Here is a 22,634-nt window from a genome sequence, read left to right as displayed (position 1 = left end):
AATGCTCACTGTTAAATCAGATGCACGTAGCCCTTGAATATTATCTACTTCTATATTAAGGTTAAAATGCTACCAAGAAAAAAGTCGCTGGATGTTGCTGCATTCCTCAGTTACAGACACACTTTTAACCTTTTTCCCCTGACCATAAAGAGCGACTGCTAGTTGACTCTTTACCCCTTCTTTGAGGACTAATATCAGTGAGCAATTAAGAAACCAGCCAAGGTTGGTGGAATGGCTCAAGTGGTAGCACGCCTGCCTAGCAAGCTGGAGGCCCTGAGTTCAAACCCTGATACCACCAAAACTAATAATAATTAAAAAAGAAACCAACCGAGACACTCCAAACTCTTACCTTGTTTGCAGCAAATATGCTAAATTATTTATTACTTTTAAAGGAATTGAAAATCCTTTTCGAGCCCCAGGAGACACTGAACTCAAACCCAGAAAAGAAGTAATATTGACGTGTCTATGAGGCACTAATTTAGCTACAAGCACAACTTTTACAATTTACACACAACCTTCCCAGTGTTACTGATTAAATATCAGACAGTATCAGGAGGGAGAATGCATCATTTTAAGAGGTAACTTCTAGGCTAAAGTCTACAGAAGGTCTGGCAGAACATAATTTTTTGCTTTTGGGGACAGGATTTTGCTATGTAGCCTGTGCTAGCCTCAAACTCAGAATCTTCCTAACTCTGTCTCCCAAATAAGGGGATTGCACGTGTGTACAACCATGTCTAGCTCCATAAATTATTTTTTGACACACCAAGATCTTAAGTGCTTTGTAGATTATGCTGAAGATAAGACTAAGAAAGTTAAGGATTCATGCACAAACAAAAATGAAAAGAAAATTTCAAAATTCATCACAGGGAAGACAGAAAGTTCTAACCAAAGTGACACCAGCCACTGACTAAAGACAAAAAGCAACATGAAACAGACAGACAGACAGATAGCAGGCACGAATTTTACCTTCAGAACCAAGACTACATCTTCTGGCTGTGGAAGTCAAGGCAGTTGAAGAGTGTGTGGCAGAAGCCGTAGGCATCAAGAAAACAGATAGAAAAGGTCCCGTGAGTGAAGGGCCACCATGGAGGGCAGTAACGTCCCACAGAGAGAAAAACCAAGGGGGAAAGCATAGCACGAAAGGATTAGAACACTTGAGTGTGCACTGGAGAAACAGTATCTTGAGTAGAGCCAAGTTCTGGAATTTTCATTTGGATTCCTGCAATCTTCTTAAGCAGAATGCTGATCAGTTATGGAAAGAATTAGAGGGAAAGTGGCAAATGCTAACAACGTGAGCTTCCTGAGATAGAGAACCAGGAGCTGCCTAGAGTCCAAGGGTCAAAGGCCACAGCTTCCAAAGTGTCTTCTCTAAAATGAGATCTGCTAGTACCATCCTCTCACTTCATAGCACTCAATGGAGTCCCAACATTTTTCATCCAAGCTCCCCAGTGCGGGTCTGTATAACACAATCTTGGCTTCACATCCCTATTATTCTTGGCAATTTTAAGGTGTCCCCTATCATCAAATGTCCCCAGAGTCACTTGTTCTCTCCCTCCTCACTCTGGTCTTCCCCAAGACCATTATCCTCATCACTCTCCTGATGAAACTCAAGTGTGAGCATGGGTGTTGCCTCCTCCAGGAAGCCAGGGGGCTGCGCATCCCTCTTCACACTTGTCGTTTGACAGCACTTACCCTGATTAGAACTGGATTCCACGTGGCCGTCTCCTACACCATACATCAGGAGACCAAGACCCACGACTGTCACACTCACTGTTCCCTCCCAAGCACCCACAGCAGGACCTGGCACACAAAAATTGTCCAATTGAAATCCAGTAGAAAGCTAGGAAACCAATGAAATAATGGAACGGGAGCCATGACCTCAGACTAACAATTCCTGAACACTGGTCCAGAGATGGGGTGAGGAGTGTGTGATGAGGATGCACCAACCACATTGAAGCAAGAAAATTAAAGCAGATTCACTGAGGTTTCCAGTAAACTAAATCTGCTTAGTTTATAAGACAATCCTTTCGGCGATATGTGTATGGGGGGGAGAAAGTTAAGGTTGTGTGGTAGATTTTAAATGGCCTATGTGGCACTATAAAAGGAGGTGTCTCTGTATCTTTCTCCTGATCACTTCTTTGAAATTTTCTGGTCCAGGAAATCTGAAAGTGTGCAAACTTGTGCCTTTGATGGTAGATCTTCACAGATTTGAAACACCAGTGTTTATGATACTAATAACTTTCTAAATTGTGTCTGTGTGTATGTGTGTGTGTGTGTTTGTGTGTGTATGTGTGTGTGTGTACGTGTGTGTACGTGTGTGTGTTTGTGTGTGTGTGTGTACGTGTGTGTATGTATGTGTGTGTGTGTACGTGTGTGTATGTATGTATGTGTGTGTGTGTGTGTGTGTGTGTGTGTTTGTGTGTGTATGGTCCTAGGGGTTGAACTCAGGGCCTTATGCCTGTGGGCAGGCACTCTACCACTTGAGTCAATCCACCAGCTACTTTTACCATGGTAACTACTTTTTCTTTTTTTTTTAACAGCACTGGGGTTTGAATTTACGGCTTTCTAGGCAGGCATTCTTAGCACTTGAGCCACTCCACCAGCCCAACTAGTTACTTTTAAATGAGGCATTAAAAATGCAAGGGGTGGAGGGCAGTTCAGATACCCCTTGGGTCACCCCAGGCATCCCAAAGTGCTTCCAGTGCAAGGGTCCCACTGGCTTGCTACCACTTAGGACACAGGTTCCCAAACTCACCAACCACGAGTTCCTCACAGTGTGTGTTACAAACACTGAGTTCATCTGCTAGAGTGTGTCAGTCAGGAGACTTGAATAAGACCAGGAAACTGTCTTTAGAAACAGCCTAACACGATGGGTACAATTGGGTAAGCTGGGGAAACGGGCCCTAGCTTGGCTATAACGGCTGATTCCACTGGGTGTGGCCAGGCAGAACCTCCATGCGCTATGACACTCAGTTGGTTCTTCTGGGTTAATTTCTCCCATAGGAAGGTCAGCCTGCTCTGACACAGCTGACCAGCTACAAATACCCCCATGGATCTGGCTGCATTTTCACTATTTCCCCTTCCATGCTGACCATCGGGCAGGATGAGCTTCTTATCTGTGCAATGCAGCAGGTTGAACCCCAGTTCTACCACCTAGCAGCTGTGATTCTCTGCTCTAGTGCCCATTGTAATCACGCAGGGAGCTTTTCAACACCACCAATCTCCAGCCAAACCTGAACAATAAAGTCTCTGCGGAGTGGGGCCAGGCATAGCTACCAGTGCTACTCTGAGCCTCAGTTACCCTACCTGCAGAATGGGAACAAGCAGAGGGTGGACCTTATGCAGCTAGTGTAAGAATGATATCAAAAAATGCCAATAAGCACCAGAATCTGGGCATTATTCTGCTCCAAGTGCTTTAAAATACATTAGATGAGTTGATGCTTGGACCAGTGCCTGCCAGAGCAATACTCAATGCATCGTCCTTCTCACCTCAGGCAGGGAGACCTGCCCTGCACTATGCTCTCTCTAAATGTCCTGAGCTTCCCAGAGTGTACTTCTCATGGAAAGGGGAATGTATGTTTTTACTGGCGCCGTGTCATCTTCCTCTGAGAAGATAACCAGTTAAGTCACTTACCTCTCACAGACAAGGAGGTGGGATCCAAACTTGCAGAATACCTTGTGTGATAACCTGACACTTACTAAGGGTCAAAACCACACCCAATAACTTAGCACCAATGAGGCCATTAGTCAGCAGGGACAAGTCTCAAGTCCTGTACCCACTACCAGAGGAAGCACCAAAAAAGGAAAGGAGCCAGGCATGGTGGTGCACACCTGTAGTCCCGGTGCTTGGGAGGCTGAGGTGGGTGGATCATGAATTCAAGGCCAGTTGAGCCTGGCTATATAGCAAGGGAGAGAAGGGGAGGGAAAGGTAGAGAGAGAAGAGGAGGATGGGGAGAACAGGAGAAGAAGGGAGGGGAGAGAAGAGGAAGAGGAGAAGGAGGAGGGGAGAGAGAGAGGACAGAGAGGGGAGGGGAATGGAGGGACGGAAGGGAAGGGGAAGAGGAGAGGAGGGGAGGAGGGGAGAAGAGAGAAGAGGACACAGAGACAGGATACAGAGAGAGGACAGAGAGAAAGAGAGAGAGCACAAGGCCCTGAATTCAAACCTCAGTACCCAAAAGATAAATTAAATAAAAATAAAAGTCCTATGTCCAAATACAGTCACACTCTGAGCTTTTTTGGGTAAGGTCTTTAACACAAGAGTTTTGAACAAAATTGAGCTATTTTGGGTAAGGTCTTTAACACAAGAGTTTTGAACAAAATTGAGCTGTAACATCCACGTGGTCTGGCCTCTCTTTACCAATTGTGATTTTTTTAGAGGAAGGCCCCTGCTCTGGCATGTTTATAACCCTACAACGCCTGCTCCCAATGCAGCTCCATAAACATCAACTGAGCAAACACTGCATTAAGCAAAGGAGAGAAAACATCACAAAACCAACCAAACAAAACAAGTCAGGGAAGATCCTGAAGTACTGCTTTTCACTTGCCCTTAAAGTGCAGAAAGGAGATGGTTCTGTGAAGAGGAGTTGTATCTCCCTCCCAAAGTCAAGGCCACTCCTTGGAACAACAGGTTGGCACTTGTGAAACTTTCTGAACTTCCTTATGAAGAGTCCATGGAAGAGCCACCAACAGCAGGCCACTGATTCAGCCGCCCAGGGCCTGTCCAGCCAGCAGAGGGCTCACCTCCACAAAGAGCTAATAAAATGAGAGCTGGTAAGACTTGGCACCCAGACCACTCACCTGGACAGTCCTCCCCCGTGTAACTGCACTGTGTGGGCACGGACACCTGGTGTCTGCCCAGGCCCTGGAGCCCTCAGCACGTCAGCGTGCCTCTCAGACCTCTCACTGGGGGCTTTGTAAATCTGTGTTCGAAAGCTTTCTTGGAAACATGGAAGATCACAAGTTCTTGGGAATTAGCACTATTTAACCTATGCCTCGTGAGCCTTGGTGTGTACATACCTCAGCCAGCCTACTGGTCCCATGGCTAACATGGAGGCTGGCATTTGGCATGGTTTCCCAGGGCTCCTCTGCAGAACAGGTGGTATCCCTCGCAGGGGAAAGGACTGCCCTTCCTTCCCCATGTCACAGCCAGTGCTCCCTATCCCTCCCAAATAAAGAATTTGCCTTCAGTCTTTGACTCAGGGGCTACCTAGGGCAGGGGAGGGGGGACCCAACCTCATACAACCAGCATCTATCATACTAAATCTAACCAGAAAGTTCCTCTCCAAAGGTACCTTTGCTTCTTTGGTGTCTACACTTAACTAAACCCCTTCTCCTTGGGTAACTGCAAAAAGCGTGGTCCAACTCCACATCTAAAAAGGGCAGGATTCGCTTCACTCATGAGGATTCAGTTCATTTGTTCACCTTATCCACACCCAGTGTTTCTTAATCCAGGTTCCCCAGGTGTCTAGGAGCTCCAAAACTAATGCCAATCCAAGCTTTGAGGGGTGTCCCACTAAATCCTACCACGGATAGGGGCAGGCCAGTGCCAGCTCACACTTGCCAGGCTCCTCAGAGTCACACTGGGGTCTCTGAACCTCATCTTTCAAGACCTGAATCTAGATGAAGCTCTGCCCCCATCCCATTCATTCCCTGATGGAACCAGGGGGCATTCAGGGTGTCAGCTGCTAATGGCGTGCTAGTTTTTCATATGACTAGAAAAGCAGCAGTCATTTTATTCTGCACAGGGGTACAAGTCAACATGGAAAACTGTTTGGAAGATACAAATGAAGCCAATGGCACCAAAATGAAAACTGCTCTCCACGGTCCTGGGGAAGGCTGTGCGTGCGAGGCGTGCAAGGCAATATAGATCCTTCATCATTTCCAGTCTTCCCTGTTGCCAGATATAAATGGCTTTTAGAGAAGCTTTCCTGTTTGGCTTCTACATTCGCTTTTTTGATGAGTATCATACCATTGTAAAATGAGAACACGATGAGGCTTGGGCAAGAGATAGCTGCCCCTGTCTACCACCCCCCAACCAGGAACACTTACACTCAGATTTTGTATGCTCACCAGTGAGGTTGTCTGCCATGTATGTTCTTATTGTTACCTTGGTAACCATCTTCATAGCAGAAGAGGAATAGAACAGTTTGTCTTACTTACCTTGCTGAGGAAGGAGGACGTGACAAATTTTTATCCTACATTCAATGCAACACATATTTGTCTGTGTGTTTTCTGGACCCCACACTTACAAACCAAAATCAAAAGAGCATTCTTCTGTGTAAGTAGTCAGTCATAGGTGCAAATGGAGGAAATCCACAACCCACGGGTGGCAGGAGGAGACACGTAAAGTGACTTGATACTTCCTGAGACTTCCGTCCTCTACACCTGTGATCAGGCTCCAACTGGCCTTTCTTCCTCTTGGGCTGACATGCTTGCCTCTCTCATACCTGATCTGTGTGTTCATGTGTCCCCAGCCTGGGACAGATATAAACAGTGCCACCTTCTCCCTGCTGGGGGCTCTTATCCTTCCTACATCAAGCCCCAAAGTCACTTCTCCTTGGAAAACCTTCTGGTCAGAATTAACTGTTTTTCTCTATGATTCTCTGCTGTATTTATTTCCTGGTTCCTTCCTTCTTTGAACCATCTGGTCCATCCCTACCACACGGGATCTTCCTCATCTCCACTTCCTTCTTATTCAAGCCAAGCACACATTCAGAGAGCAGGTACACAATAAATATTATTTAAATGTGAAGCTACTTTTTAACAAACTATCTTGGAAAGCCAAGTGCACTGTCATTGTTTCTAGAGATTCTCAAACAATTCTGCTTAGGGAGTTCTCCCTCACTTTGCTAAAATAAAGAAACTTACTATTTCTTTGGGCAAGTTTTACCTTTTAGACTTTTAGCATGAAGCTTAAAAGATTTTCCTCAAATACCTTTTCGAAATTTCTGTTGTTCAAATGGGATCTATAGGTAGGTTAATACTCATAAAGGTTACTAGTCAAAAAGGTTCCTGAAATGATGGCTGTTTAAAGATTTGTTTCTTCTCAAGTCAGTTAAGACTTTTCTCTTACATGTTATTTTTAATAACAAAAACATCAACAAGACGTTGCTCTCATTCTCACTCTAAAGATGACCAGTTTTCAATCTATTGAAAGTGTACTCCTTTCCTAATAAACTTTGCTATCACTTTCCCATAAAAGCAAAATAAAATAAAAAATAAAAAAAAAACAAATTACCTTGTCATAATCCACTGAGGAATTTGCCTTCTTCTGTATGATTCTTCTGATAGTCTCTGGGGAAAAGCCACAAAATAGCACTATTATTTTTTTCAGTAAGAATATAAAGTGCATATATAGAAAAAAGCACATATCAATGTGCTTATAAATTATTATACATATATATAGCATTATAATTTTACTCCTTTTTTTTGCAGTACTGGGGTTTTGAACTCAGGGCCTACACCTTGAGTCACTCTGCCATCTCTTTTCTGTTATGGATATTTTGGAGATTTGGTCTTGTGAACTATTTGCCTGGCCTGGCTTTGTACTGTGATCCTCCTGATCTCTGCCTCCTAAGTAGCTAGGATTATAGGCGAGAGCCGCTGGTACTAGGCTCCTTTTTCTTTTCTTTTTTTTTTTTTTAAGGCAGTACTGCTGTTTGAATTTAGGGCCTTCCACCACAGATAGCCCACTAATGATCATTGCTGAAACATTGCACTGAAATTGCTCATTTTTATTTGGAACCACAAACACAATTGTTCAGTAACTCTACATCCTTCGTGATGGTAGTACTGGGGCTTGAACTCTGGGCCTTGCAATTGCTAGGCAGGTGCTCTACCACTTGAGCCAGACCTCCACCCCCCCCAAGAGCTTCCAATCTCTAAACTGTTCATGAAAAGCCTAAAATACTATGCAAAATTGCACTTTTCCATACACATTCAAATGCTCACATAGCTATGGGACCAAAAAAGGGTGAGGTGCCTCTTCTTCTGAGCCACCAGTGGCCCAGGTAGTGAGGGACTTTCTAAAGAGTCATACAGCAACTGATAGGGAGACAGAGGAGGCCAGGTCTCCCTTCTGTCCAGGTTCCTTCCCACTTCACTGCCCCATCTTCTCTCCCCCAGGCCCAGGCTTCTGCAGTGCTCTGTTTGTACCCCTCACACTGAAGAGTGCCACTATGGGGACAAAAGAAAGCCCATAGTGAGTGAATCCTCTCTTAAAATTATGGCATTCAGATTTACACTCTGGAAAACAAAACAAGCCATTCCCAATAGAGCTTTCTAGAAACCAACTTCATCCTGTACACAGAAGAGACCTGAGCAGATGTTCAAAGATTAGGTCACAGGAACCGGGCTTTTCAAACCAGTAGGGACCCAGGGTCCTGCGTGCTCTTCCACAGTCCCTAGGCGGCTGCCCAGGAACAACAGGGACCAGGAGCTGCCTCACACCACAGGCTGCTTCCTCCTGAAGCCAGCTCAGCTTTAGTTGATCTTACAGATTCGGCTTCTGTATGAATTTCACTATATGAGAAGTAGTAGAATGGATTAAAGAAAAAATTTTAAGAAGAATCTAGTAATTAAAATATAATTACACAGTCATGCTCATAACGTCATGATCTAGGGTCTTGATTTAGTTTAAAGTTAGAAGGAGGACTGTGGCTTTAGCTCAGTGCTTGCCTAGCATGCACGAGGAGGCCCTGGGTTCAATCCCCAGCATAACAAAGATAAAGCAGGGAAGAGGTGGAAAGGAGTCTGAGCCCTATCACTACTCAGTGTCTATTCTCTGGGGAAGAGCTAACTACCAGCTGGATGTGGTGGCTCACACCTGCAATCTCAGCTACTTGGGAGATGGAGATCATGAATAATCTTGGTTCAAAGCCAGTCCAGGCAAAAAATTCAAGAGATCCCATCTGAACAAATAACTGGGCCTATGATCCCAGCTGCAAAGGAGGCCTAGGTAGGAGGATCAAAGTCCAATGCCATCCTGGGCAAAAATGTGAGACCCTATCTAAAAAACAACCTAAAGCAAAAAGGGTGAAGGTGTGGCTCACGTGGTACAGTGCTTGTGTAGCAAGTGCAGAGCCCTGAGTTCAAATCCCAGTGCCACCCCCCAAAAGACAAAATCCTCTTCTGCAAAACAGGATGACGGAAGTCTCCATTCTGAAAGGATGGCTTAGGGGTAAGGGAGACACCTCTATAGATGAAAAGGCATGCTGGGACTCAGGAGGCACTGTGGTTATTATTCAATGAAGAGATTTAGAAAACGTAGCCTACGGAATGTTGTGTGTGAAGTGTAGTGTGCAAGACTGCTATTTTGGCAGTTAAAAAGTTTTCAACTTTTCATTTGAACATTAATCAAACTAAACTAAACCAAAACACTGCCTGTGAACCCAGGCCCACAAAGATGGGTCCTCACTGGACTATGCCAAGAGATCTCCAAGAGTAGTCAAGGCTCCCTGGGAGGCCCCAAGATGTGTTCAGGATGTCCCTGAGGTTGGAAAATGTCATTTCACTGTGTTGACATTTGTTTAAAAAAAAAAAGCAATAGATGGCTGCTTCTATACACTGACTGCACAGTTAAAAAGGACACATTAAATGATGAAGTCCTTTGCACTATTTTTTTTTTTTTGCAGTACTGGGGTTTGAACTCAGGGCCTCATGCTTGCTAGGCAGACTGCTTGAGCCATTCCACCAGCTTGCACCAGGAATATTCTTGACAAAGCATTAAAAGATATTTTTTACTCAACCCTAATTTGTGAGTGCACATTTTTTCATTATTCTGGGTAAGAAAATGAGAAGTCTGCATGAAGCTCTTCTCGCACACCAAAGAATGATGGCCTCATGTCTCAAGATAAAGCATCTGTGCCAGTGGTTCAGTCGTGAGCTAAACTAGCTACATTTTTCATGAGACACCATCTTTTTCCTTGAAAGAAAGACTAAGACTAGGACCATACCTGCCTAACACATGACACCTTGAATTCAAAACCCAGTTGCTCCACACATTAAAAAAAAAAAAAGTAAGGAAGGAAGAAAGAAGGGAGGGAGGGAAGGAAGAAGGGAAGGGAGGGAGAAAAGGAGGAAAGGAGGGAAGGGATGAAAAAAGGAAGGAAGAAAGGAAGGAAAGAAGGAAGGAAGGAAGGAAGGAAGGAAGGAAGGAAAGAGAAAAGATATTAAACCACTGTTAATTTGACTTGAGTATCTGGCAGCCATTTTTTTCTCTAAAAATGCAGGAAGTGGAGCCTGCAACTTTAAGCAAGCCACTAATAGCCAATGATAAAATTGAGTTTCAAGCAAAAATTTAGAATTTTGCAAACTTCACTTCTACAGCGATCAGGTTGACAACATCCCAATATTAAGCTTTCCTGGTGTGACCAGTAGGGCTATTACAGAATTTTTTGATAAAATGAAACACATGAACAGTGGACTGAAAAACTCACTGAATCAGTATTTTCCAGATGATTAATGCAAGATGTCACAAAATCCTGCCTGGGTAAAGAACACGCAAAATTGAAGACAGACCAGGGAATTCTAACCTATCAAAGTCTGAACAATGAATCCAGATTTCACACTGAAAATAACCTTTAAAAAAAACTAGTACTTGCGCAGTTTTGGTGTAGTATCAAAGAAAAATATCTACAATTATCTGAAGAGATGACTAAATAGCCCTTCTTTACAGCTATGGTCTCTGTGTGACCAGACGTACTCGTTATTCTTCAACCAAAACCATCTAGTGCAACAGAGTGAATTCAGATATAGATACGAGAAGCCAGCTGACCTCCACTATGCCAGATGTCAAGAAGATTTGCACAAACATAGAAGTCAATCTCATTCTTCTCTCTCTTACTATCATTATTTTTAAGTGAATTAACAAATAAATGTTAGCATCTTTTCCATCTTAACATAGAATCTGGCAAAGGTCGATAGGTGCAAATAAATTGTCTTTGGGGACCTGAATAATTTTTAAGAGTTGGAGGAGATTTGAGATCTACAAAGTGTGAGAACTTCTGGACACATTCCACCCTTCCGCCATAGAGCTTACTTTGGGATTCAGCCAACCATCTAGTGTCAGTCGGTGACAGGCCCAAGCCTTGGCTCTTTGAAGGAGAAATGGTCACTATACTCACCCTGTCTCTCTCCCCCAGATTGGTAGTAGAGGATGTGGGTCTGAAGCCACTGCCACAATCCTCCAAGCACAGGGCCAGAGTCTAAGAATGACATCAACATGGGAGAACTGTGCCAAACAGTCCTGGGGACGCCATGGGAGTTCCACTTTGAGGATATTTTTCTAGAGGACACACCCTGAGAAGGAGGCAGGGGTGCAAAATCGGGCCCAGAAGGAGCAGTTTCACTAAGACATTTCTGTTCCTTACTGGCTTTTAATGCATACATCAGTTCTGGCTTGAGCTGGGCCGAGTGGAACTCCTGCCCCATAACGTTCACTTGGCAAAATGAATAGACTTCAAAAACCACTCTCATGTGCAGTTGCCATTCAGATTTGCACTGAGCTTAAGTGCTCTCGGAAAGATTTTGCTGATGGGATTCGTAAGTCGGCTGCCTTGGTCTCCTGTGTTTGCTTGGAAATGTGATTAATTAAGAGCACGACAGTGTTAGGTGTCTCTGCAGAGAGACATGGAGCCCCTCTTAAACACACATGGATCAGGGGTCCCTCACGTGGCTCTGTGCTAAGGTCTTAATTGTTCGCTTGACACTGATCAAAGTGAGAGAGCTCATTCAGATTTAGTTTTATAAACAGAAAATAATGATATTCAAGTTCAATTTAGAGACTTGCAAACACCCAAATTTACAAATGTACAATGAATTTTAGTAATTAAAAATTATTTAAAACATACTATAGATCAGAGCACGGTGGGATACACCTGTGACCCCAACACTGGGGAGGCTGGGGCAGGAGGTTCGAGAACAGCCTTGGCTACATAGCCAAGCAAAACCAAACCAAACCAAATCAAACACAACACAACCATAATTGTTTCTTTCCAGGTACAAAACCATTTCTACAGGCACTTAAAAAAAAAAAAGAAAAAAGTTGGACAACTTGCCTCAAATTGTTGCCCAAATTCCTGAGTGATCAAGAGGCAGGAAGGCAAACCAAGTAGAACACCCAACAAGTACAGATAAAACACAAATAATAAGCTACACCAACATGTCAGCGTCTTGCACCTCCACCCGGGGACCCTCGGCGCTGTGCTCTTTGCCCCTCAGTAAGTGGCACAGGATGTCATTTATCCACGTGTGGTCTCTTCTTCTGTGGTCCACAGATCGACTCTATTCCCCAGGCCCCTTGCACTTAGGCAGGACCGCGTGACCTGAGTTCTGACCAGCAGACTGTGAACAGGCATATATGCACCCACTTCTACTCCTGGCCTCTGAATTAACCTCCCAAAAGAGCCTTATGCCTGCTACGTCCCCATCTGCCTTCCAAATGCCGAGGATTTTGTGGAGAATGCTGAAGGCCAGGGGCATGGCAGAACCATGAGGTAGAGCGAATGGAATCCTTAGAACACTATATCCTACCTGCTCCCTCTACATGAAGACTAAGAAATAAACTGTTCTTACTGGGAGTTAGGCTTATTTTGTGTATCAGCCGGCGTTCCTTTCCTTAACTAAAAACAAGTGTCCCAATTGAGATCTGTGTTGTTTTCTTGTGGCATGTTTTCCTGCTAGTGTGTCCCCTCTAAAACTCATGCTGAGATGTAATCTCCATGATGAGACAGAGGATGGACTTTTAAGACGCGATCAGGGCTTCATGAATAAGCTAACGCAGCCTTGCTATTAACGTGTTATGTTGAGAGCAGATCTGTCATAAAAGCCAGTTTGGCTACATCTTGTGCATGCTACGTGATACCCTGGATCACCTCCGTACTCAGCCAGCAAGAAGGCCATCACTAGCTGAGACCCCGTGACCCCGACTGAAACTCTGAGCCAAGATAAACTTTTCTTTTAGCGGATTCAGTCTCTGGTATTATGTTCTTAGCAATACGAAATGCATTAAGACACCTTCTCTACCTGTATCCTATCCTGCCAATTCTGACCAAGCAAAGAATGAGAAAAAACTCATTTCTCTCAGGAGAGGGTATACACAGGCATGACATCTGCAGACAGAGATTTGGTGAAGTCAACTGACTGGCACTAATGGAAACTAAGATTTCAAATTCCAATCTTCATTTGAGACCCGAATCCCTGCACTCATAAAAAAGCATGCATGAAGAAGCATTCATGCCCACAAAAATCACTTTAAAATAAAGGCCAGTATCACTCATATAAAACATTCCTCCTGCCTGCTTCTCATCCACCTGTCTACAAAGCTTTCTTAGTTACCCACAGCCCTGACATACGTCCACACGCCTTCAAAAGTTTTACTACTAACCGGATTTTCCCAATCTACAAAACACACATTCATAACCTGTTAAATCCATTAATTCCAGCATGGCTTTTCCACCAAAATATTCAAGGAAAATGCTCTCGGGTAACAGTGATACCCTCAAATGTGCATCAAGTAGCGGTTAAGGCTAACTTGGCTTAAGATTCTGGCACCATCTCCAAGAGTTATGTGTACAAAATGGCCTAAGATGGGTTGGGAGAACCAGCTTCCAGGCCCAGAAAGCTGTTTCTGCAGGATAATGCAGATGGAAGTCCAGCTCTAGGGCCAGCTGGTGCACATATAAACATTTATGTGGCTAACGTGATCACCAGCATTTCTCCCAGGGCACCCTGGGGAAGGGTTCAGAGATTACAGCGGTAACTCACTAAGGCTCGGCCTTCTCTGTTGATATAGGCATGCTGGGTACTGGGTGTGAATTTGATGCTTTAAAACATCTTAATTCTTAATTCGGAATTCTAAAATGGAAATGTCTCAACAGGAAAACATCTCCTTACTTTAAACAAATTCAGAAATGTCCAGATAATTTAAATAACTTAATTCGGTTTATCTTTTATCAAAAAAAATTTTGAGGAACCAATTCATTGTATGAAAATGTTTACATCTACATTGACTAAACAAAGTAGGTATGATAAGTTCTGACAGCTAAAAGGTTCATTCCAAAAAAAAAAAAAAGAATGGGCTCACCCTTTGACATTTTATTTTAACTTAAGGCATACAAATTCATACTCTTTGTCCGTCGTTTGATACAAAGTCCAGTCCTTTTTTGAGTATGAGTCCTCTAGCTAGAAGGGAAGTAAGTAAAGATGACACCTATTATAAAAGCAAGCTATGCACTTATTTCAAGATACACTTGTAGGCTGAGGGGGTGGCTCAGCGGCACACCCCTCTCTAACATGTTCCAGGTCCTGGGTTCGATCTCAAGCACCACAAGGAAAAACAGTTATAAAAATAAAAGTAGATTTGTGTTAGCCATCCCAGTTCCAACCACAAGCTCAAGGTAAGTGAGAATGGCCTCATCAGCTCACAACCACAACGGCCACACTCAATGCAGGCGCTTCAGAGCAGTGCAGCACTCTCAGATCACATACTGAGCGTCAGGATTCAGGGGACCCAGCATTGATCTCGTTCTTCCCCAAGCTCACACTCTGGGAAGAACTGCCTGCATCTATCAAAGTGCTTCTGAAAGACAGAACCAATGAAGAAATAGAGCTGCAGATTTATGGATACAGATATAAATAGCAGAGGTTTGCCTTAAGACTGTGCTTGCTGATGTCTGAAATCTATAGGGCAGGCTGGTGATTCCGGCAGGATTTGATGCTACAGGTTTTTTTTGTTTGTTTGTTTGTTTGTTTGGTTAGTTGGTTTTGGTGGCATTTGGGCTTGAACTCAGGTCCTCATGATTGCTAAGCTTGCTAGGAAGGTGTTCTACCACTTGAGCCGCTCCACCAGCAATGCTATAGTCTTGAGGCGGAATTTCTTCTTCCTCAAGAAACCTTAATTTTTGCCCAGCTAAAGCTTTCAACTCATTGGATGAAGCCCACCTTCATGATCGCGGGTAATGCCCTTTATTTACAGTTAATTAACTGTAGGCTGGGGGCTCAGTGCTAAGAGTGCACACTTAGCATTCACACGGCCCTGGGTTCAATCCCATCACTTAAATAAGTAAATAGTTAACTAACTGTAAATGCTAACCTCACCCAAATACCTAGATTAGTGTTTGAGTAAGTCACTGGGTTCTAAAACCTGGCTGAGTTGGCACAGAAAACTTTCAATCACTCTGAGTCAGGTCTGTTTCCTGTAAGAAAACAGAGCCGTAGCTAACAGGACAGAATGTCTCTGAGAAAGCTCTGTTTCAGAGTGGGGGCATAAACTACCCTTAACCAACTCTTGACAACTTGAACCAACACCAAGCAAAGGACAGCGACCAGAGCCCAGGTAGTGCAAGGAGAGGAGACCACACAGAGTCTCTGAAGACAACTTATCTTAACAGTTCACCTTTAAACACTCCCCCAAAAGACAATGTTTGGAATGTGCTGACTTAAAAAATTTCCATTAAGAATGACAGAACTAGAGAATTGTGTCACTTGAAAGGTTTAAGTGTCACATTTTAGGGAAACAATAAACAAGCAAAAAAAACTAATCCCATCCTTCAAGTGATCTGATGTAGATGTGTCTGCCGTCATTTGCAATGGAATGAACTTGACCTGCCACTCTTGGGCTCATTCCCTGAGCCCCTTTGGAGTTAGGACAATCACTTCCTGCTCCAAGTCTGCTTTTCAGTTTCATGGAACAAAATGAAATGTTTTGATGGACCCACTGAAATCCTCACGCCAACTAACTAAACGCTTTGCTTTGACGTTTAATAAAAAGGAACAATGCTTCGGTCACTTAGAAGCCAAGTCAGGTTTATCAGACTTATCAAATGTATCCCTCCACCTCCAAGAGCATAACCAAATATTTTGGTTAAAGGAGCCTCTTTTCCTTTATCTAAAATACAAAGCCAAAACTGGATTCAAGGAGGCCCACCTGAAGTCCCAGCACTCAACAGACTGAGACAGGAGGATTAAGTGAGCCTAGAAGTTCAAGACCGATGTGAACATAGCGAGACCCTGCCTAAAAAATAATAATTCGAACACCTTTGTGATTTCTTCCATCTTGACAGCTGTCAGCACGACACTTTCTAGTTCCTTTCCTTTCATTAACTGGACTGCTTGCCTTGTGTGTTGGCTCTTACTAGAATTTACAGCCTGGCACTAACTCAGAAAAGTCACTGCAGAGGAAGCTATTCTGAGGGAGCCTCAGGGACCAGCCTGGCCCTTTTGGCTCTCTGCCAGCCATGTGCTCACACATGGCGATTTCTTTACCTGGACCCACTGAGCATGTGATATGCCCAGGCTGTCATGAGCAGTACTACCCTTCAATCATTTCCAGTTCCAGTAGAGGAAGCTAGCAGGTGCTCTGGCCTCCCTCAGCAAGACTTCTGAGGTCTCCTGGAACCAGGAATCCTTGGCAAAGCTGCCTTTCAGGTAAGTGCTGGGCTAGGTGGCCTCCCAGGGAGGGAACTGCAGAGAATCTGGCTCCCCCATAGCCAGGGAGAGGAGGAGGAGGACCACTGCCAAAACATTTGTATTTCCTCCCTACAGTGAAATTCTATTTCACTGGAAAGTGAAATTCTATTTACAGCCTTTGTCTCTGCTCTTCCTCTGGAAAAGTGTGCCTGGAGAATTTGAAAGGCATATGGTTTGAATTACGTTTTGACCAAAGGTCATGTGATCTTAATGACAGCACTGTGGGAATGTGAATCCACTGAACCCCACTTTGTTCTATGTGACAACAGCCTCACAGGGACAAAGTGTGGGATTGGGGCCGCGGGGGAGGAGGGTATAAATAGTTCGAGTTGATTTGAATTTTTAAAAAAAAAATTTTAATGTTTTCAATAAAATAATTTTCTTGCTATACTCTTCTATCTCCCTCCCACCTTCAACAAAAAAAAGTGTGGAGGGGAACATAAAGAAGACATAGTTCTTAAGACAATAAAGTTAAAAATCCTAGCTCCAGGAAGTGTAAATCAGGTTTTACCATAGTTTGTGTAGAACGTGTAGTACACTATTTATCATAAAAGGAAAACCTACCAACTACTGGTGACAATCGTGCTGAATAAGAACGTTCTACTCTCTTTAAATTAATTCACAGGTAGATAGATAGACTGACAGATAAGATAGGTTTTTTTTATTATCTTATTATTGCTATACTGGGCGTACACTGTAACATTTACAAAAGTTCTTATAATTTATCATAGTTAAATTCACCCCCTCCATCATTCTCCTTTATCTCCCTTCCCCCATTTCTGGAATAGTGTCAACATGTCTCATTTTGGTACCAGTGGGGGTGGGGGAGGATATAAGGAAAGGGTGTAGGAGGGCAAATGTAGTGGAAATATTTTGTACTCATGTATGAAAATAGATTTTTTAACCAAACACTAGTCCAGTGTCAATTCTGTAAATAACAGAATAACCCATCCTGGTCTGCTCAAGTCCCTGACCTGTGGATGCAACTCCCCCTTTCACTCTTTCTCAGCGGGCCTCAGAGGAAGGTGAGGGGAGAGAAGAGACCATTTGCTGTGCACCTCCAGTCACCCACCAAGCCAAGCACTGTTGGCAGGTTGGCAGGGCAGGAAGAGCAAGCAATATGTAATCAGCCAGAACTGGCTTCCAGCTCTGCCTCCAGCATCAACAGGCTATGTAGCTGGTTTGACTATGGCTTCAACAGCAAGCACTCTCTGGGCCTCAACGTCTTCACCTCCAAAATAGGGAGCAACTGCTGCCTAGTGAGCTGGGCAGGAACCCACACTCAGGATGGTCTGAATGATGACTGACACCCATTGCTCTTTCTACTACACACTGAGTGGATTTCAAGTCCAGATCTCCCCTGGCCACCTTTTTGCATGTGAAGAAACCTCAGTCATTTACTTGAATTCACAGAGAGGTAATACCTGCCTTGCAGGATCATTCTAAGCAATAGAAATAACGCACGTAACACTTGGAACAGCATCTTAACACAAAGCAAACATTCCAAAGGTGGTGGTGGCAGTGGCTGTACAGCTGCAGCAGAAGGCCATGAATAGAGATTTCGCTGGGCTTTTCAATCCAAGATAAATATTGCCAAAACATCTGCTCACAGTCAGTAACAGATTAAATCATAGCTGGGATTTACTTGTGGTCCTCCATTTACTGACTCTACTTACCCTCTTGGGGCCTAAGTTCCCTCACATATATAATGGCATGATCCAACTTTCATTCTCCAAGATGTTAATAGGCCCCAAGAAGACCCAGACCCAGTGCTGGATGGTGAAGCTACAGAGCTGAAAAGGTGCCACCTGTACTCAATGGGCTCCCAGTCTCTGAGAAGACACAAACTCACAAGTTCAACCCCAGCAGGCCAGTGCAGGCAGTGGTGAGGAGCAAGGACACACTAACCAGAACAGACGATGTGCAGGCTGTGTCTTATGAGAGGAGTACAATGGCCAAAGTATCAATGGAAGGAGGAAGTCCAGAGACAGGGAGCAGCAGGTGTGAGGCTACGGGAGCATGAGACGGTATATTTAAGGAACTGCAATTCATTGTCGCCACTTTAATAAATAGTCCAAGATGAGCTGGTGGAGTGGCTCAAGTGGTAGAGTACCTGCCTAGCAAGCTTAAGGCCCTGAGTTCAAATCCCAGTACTTCCAGAAAAAAACCATTTTTAAAAACATATATAAAACAAAAAGTCCAAGATGGGAGAAAAGGAAAGACAGGCAATTAGCGTACCATTAATAGCAGGGAATTCCAATCCTGCCGTATAATAATGGTGTAGTTTTGGGCAGGTGGCTTAACCACAGGGGCCTCGGTTTCCTCATCTGCAAATGCCAAGTAATCAGTAATCAGTAATGACCTGTTCAGGACTAGGAACCATCAACTAATAGTTAGCTCATAACTTCTTAAGCGTTCTAAATTTCCACCATTCTGTGAGGAAAAGGATGAGCCTGCTGTGTGCCGGGGCCTCACTGAGCACAGGATGAGCTGACTTCATGTCATAAAGTGCCAAAGTGCCGAGTACAGGGTTTTGAGCACAAGTCACGTGGAAGTGGAAGACCTCATCAGGGTACATCTGAGAGTTCAGACCCCAGACAAGGTCCCTCCTTTGTGACCAGTAGCACAGCCATTGTGGTTAACTGGCCAGGTAGTCAAAATGCAAAATCTGTCTTTGGACACGAAATAATTTTTCCCTCAGACAAGCAAGCAGGGACCAGGCTTCTGACCCTCTAGCTTAGTGAACCAGAATTTAAACAGTCTCCCATTATTCCGTGTGGCAGTATCAAGAGTAGCATGAGACATTCAGAACGACACTGGGATTAATAAAAGCTTGGTGGCCCTAAAACAACTTCCTGGAGTCCAGGACAAATGTGATGTCATCCTATTTGCTTTTCTTAAAGTCACAAAACAGAACTCCAAAAGAAAAGGAAGGGAGGGAAATGCCTGGAGGCCACCAGCTTTCCATTTCAAAATAAAACAACCTCTGTAAGATCCCTTTTCATACCTAAATACTGGCTTTGAGCTGGAAACCCAGTGTCAGGATGAACAGGAGTGGTTTAGGACCATGTGACCCCCCTGCCAAGGTACCTGGGCTTTCTGTAGAAAGCCTACTCAGTTTTTCCTCCTCCTGTGGTGCCCGCATCTCCAGCCTTCCTCACTGCCTTCCCATGGAATCCAGAATCCTGAGCTCTGCTTGGAGCACTCACAAAATTACCATGAGGTTGTTGGGAAGCAGAGATATGCAGGCTCCCCTATTCCTGTCACCTGGTACCAAAACTCTCCTGATACAGCAGAAAAGCAATGAAAGAACTAGAACATAACCATTTTACAACCAAAATAGAGACTGTAGGACTGGTGGAGTGGCTCAAGTGGTAGAGCATCGGCCTAGCAAGAATGAGGCCAAGTTTAAACCAAAAAACAAAATAGTGATTGTGTTAGTCAGCTTCCCAGCACTATTACAAAATACCTGAGATAATCAACTTATTGAGAAAAAGTTTATTTTGACTCTCAGGTTTGGAGGTTCCAGTCCATGACTGGTTGGTTCCATTATTTTATATCCTTAAATAGACAGAACAGCTGGCAGGAACACACGGCAGAGCAAAGCTGTTTACCTCATGGCTAGAAAGCAAAGAGAGAGGGAGGGGTCAGGGTCCTACAATCTCCTTCAAAGGTATATCCCCCAGTGACCTGAAGACCTTCCTCTAGGCGCCACCTCTTAAAGGTTCTGCCACCTCCCATTAACACCACTCTGGGACCAGGCCCTGAACACATAGGCCTTTGGGGAACACTGAAGATCCAAACTATAGCAGCGGTAACTGATTAAAGCAAAAAACCTATGGCCCCTAAAAAGCACTAGGCAAATGACTGTCGGGAAACAGGGCAGACATGGAAAAATCTGGAGGCTACCACCTTAATTAAATAATGAAACTTAATTTCACCAGTTATGGGACAAACTGACATCCCGTGCCTCCTGACAGAGTAGACTGGGATGTATACCATATGTAGTGTCCCTGGTAAAATAGTTAATTTCAATAAAAACTACAAATCATTAAGAGTTTTTGAGAATAGGCACCATCAGATAGAGAAAAGCACTATAGTAATTCTAATTGTCCCAAGAGTCATATTTGCACATGGCTCTGTAGGAGACTTTGGTTATGCATGCTGACATATTTAATGGCATGGCAAAATATAATTCTAAGCAAAGAACAGCAAGTGTTCATCTGTACTGTTGCTGCAGCATTGCTAAAGATTTGCAATTATTCAAAATATAACTTGGGCCCCATCCATCTTTCTCTGCAATCACGTCTCCTCTTCCAAGCTCTACTTTCAAAATCTAGTAAGCCAGGTAAGCAATTTTCCTGGTGTGTCAGGTTCAGAACTTTTTGACTCAGTTTTGCAGAGTCACAATGTTTTATGGTTTCCTTCCTTCCTTCTTGGGATTCTGACTCAAGAAAAAAAAGGAAACACAAAAAGATAATTGAGACGATATGAGTATTAAACTTAATAGTAAAAAACCAAAATTCTTATTAAGTTTGGTGACTTGGTAATGACGTTGTGGGAAGTAGGAAGTGCCCAGATTTCTTAGACAGAATGATTTCTTAGGAGAATGATGGTACACTTGGGCTTGCTTTAAGTGCTTCAGCAAAGAAAAATGCAAAGATAAAAGAAAGGAAAGAGAACAGATGAAGGAAACTGACAAAGCCAGGTAATTTTTCTCTAGGCAACTGGTTCACAAGAATTCATCATATTCTTTTTTCTAGTTGTGAGAAATTTCAAAATTTTTCAAGTTAGAAGAAATTGGACTTCCCTCACACTCCATCACCCAATTCAGATTTTTGCTCAAACAGAATTATCACCAAAAGAAAGACAAAACAAAACAAAACAAAGAAAAGAGGAGGAAGGAAGGAAGGGAGGAGGAAGGAAAGAAAGGAGGGAGGGGAGGGAGGGAGGAAAAAAGGGAGGGAGGGAAGGAGGGAAGAAGGGAGGAAGGAGAGAGGGGGAAGAAGGGGAAAGAGGTGGGGAGCCAGGAGCAGATAAATCTTTAGGGCTAGAGGCATGACTCATTTGGTAGAGCAGCTGCCTATCAAGTGCAAGGCCCTGAGTTCAAACCCCAATACCAACAAAGAAACAGAAACGAGCACAGGTCTTCATCACATGTAACCCTCGTTTAATTAGGTCACCTGCGGATTATTCCTTTGGCTTTCATCTCTCTTGTACTCCTTTCTGGACTACATAGCACTACCGGAGCCGTCTACCCACACACAGTGCATCTCCCATCACGTTAGTCTGCACTAATTGTCTTGAAAGCTATTCACATTGTCACCAGAGCCTTCCAATCTAAATCAAAATGAGGACAGGCTTTGGTGTCAGAGTGACCAGACATGCACCTTAGCTTGTCCCAACAGTCCTGCCTCACACCTGTCCTGGCATAATCATGACCAACAGTGTCTTTTACTCTTAAAATGCCATAGTTCGTATGATGAATTATATAGTCACCATAAGCCAGGTGATTCAGAGCTCAAATGTCAGGTCTGATACATCATGGCGTGTGATCTTGACAAGATATTTACTTTCCTGAGCCTCAATTTTCTCATCTGTAAAACGGAGATAATATTCTTCATTTAAAAAAAATGTGCACATAGCCCTTTAGCAAGATGCCCCATCGGTGTTAATAAGTTAACAGATGGTTGTCACAATTAGGTCTTCTTCAAACAAAACCCTTCTTAGGCTGGTGGAATGGCTTAATTGGTAGAGTGCTGCCTAGCAAGTGTGAGGCCCTGAGTTCAAACTCCAGCCCCACTAAAAAAAAGCAAAACCCTTCTAATGCAGCCAGATCCCATAACATGCCTCTGAGGTTTGCTGTATTTCCCCAGTGATCAAACCCCCATCCTTCAAAATTACAACCGGAGGTCCTCAGTTAACTGCCCCCACCATTAAATATTTACAACCCATTACTCACTTGTGACATTTAGTGATCTCCTGACTTACATGTTCCCCAGACTATTATTTAGTGGAAATACATGTCTGCTTCACCAGTGAGGCTGCCATTCCTTAAAGAAGGAAATGTCTCTCCCACGTAAATCCCAACCCCTAACTCACCACATGCACCTATGCCAAGTACTCAGTAAAACTCACAAGCACTCACCAAAACACATACATGAGAT

General features: G+C 43.7%; 1 protein-coding gene across 6 annotated transcripts in view; it reads right to left on the bottom strand.

Annotated features, from left to right (window-relative positions):
* Positions 1 to 22,634, bottom strand: part of Prom1 (prominin 1) — a 101,027-nt gene that overhangs the window by 58,503 nt on the left and 19,890 nt on the right. For all 6 annotated transcript variants that reach the window (XM_074042571.1, XM_074042575.1, XM_074042576.1 and 3 more), the window contains one exon: positions 7,238 to 7,293. In XM_074042571.1, the coding sequence (XP_073898672.1) occupies positions 7,238 to 7,293 (56 nt within the window). The remainder of the gene's footprint in view (positions 1 to 7,237; positions 7,294 to 22,634) is intronic.

This window comes from Castor canadensis, chromosome 9, assembly GCF_047511655.1.
Source record: "Castor canadensis chromosome 9, mCasCan1.hap1v2, whole genome shotgun sequence".
Lineage (NCBI taxonomy): Eukaryota > Metazoa > Chordata > Mammalia > Rodentia > Castoridae > Castor > Castor canadensis.
The sequence above is the reverse complement of the archived record's forward strand: the minus strand, read 5'-3'. Positions and strand labels throughout refer to the sequence as shown.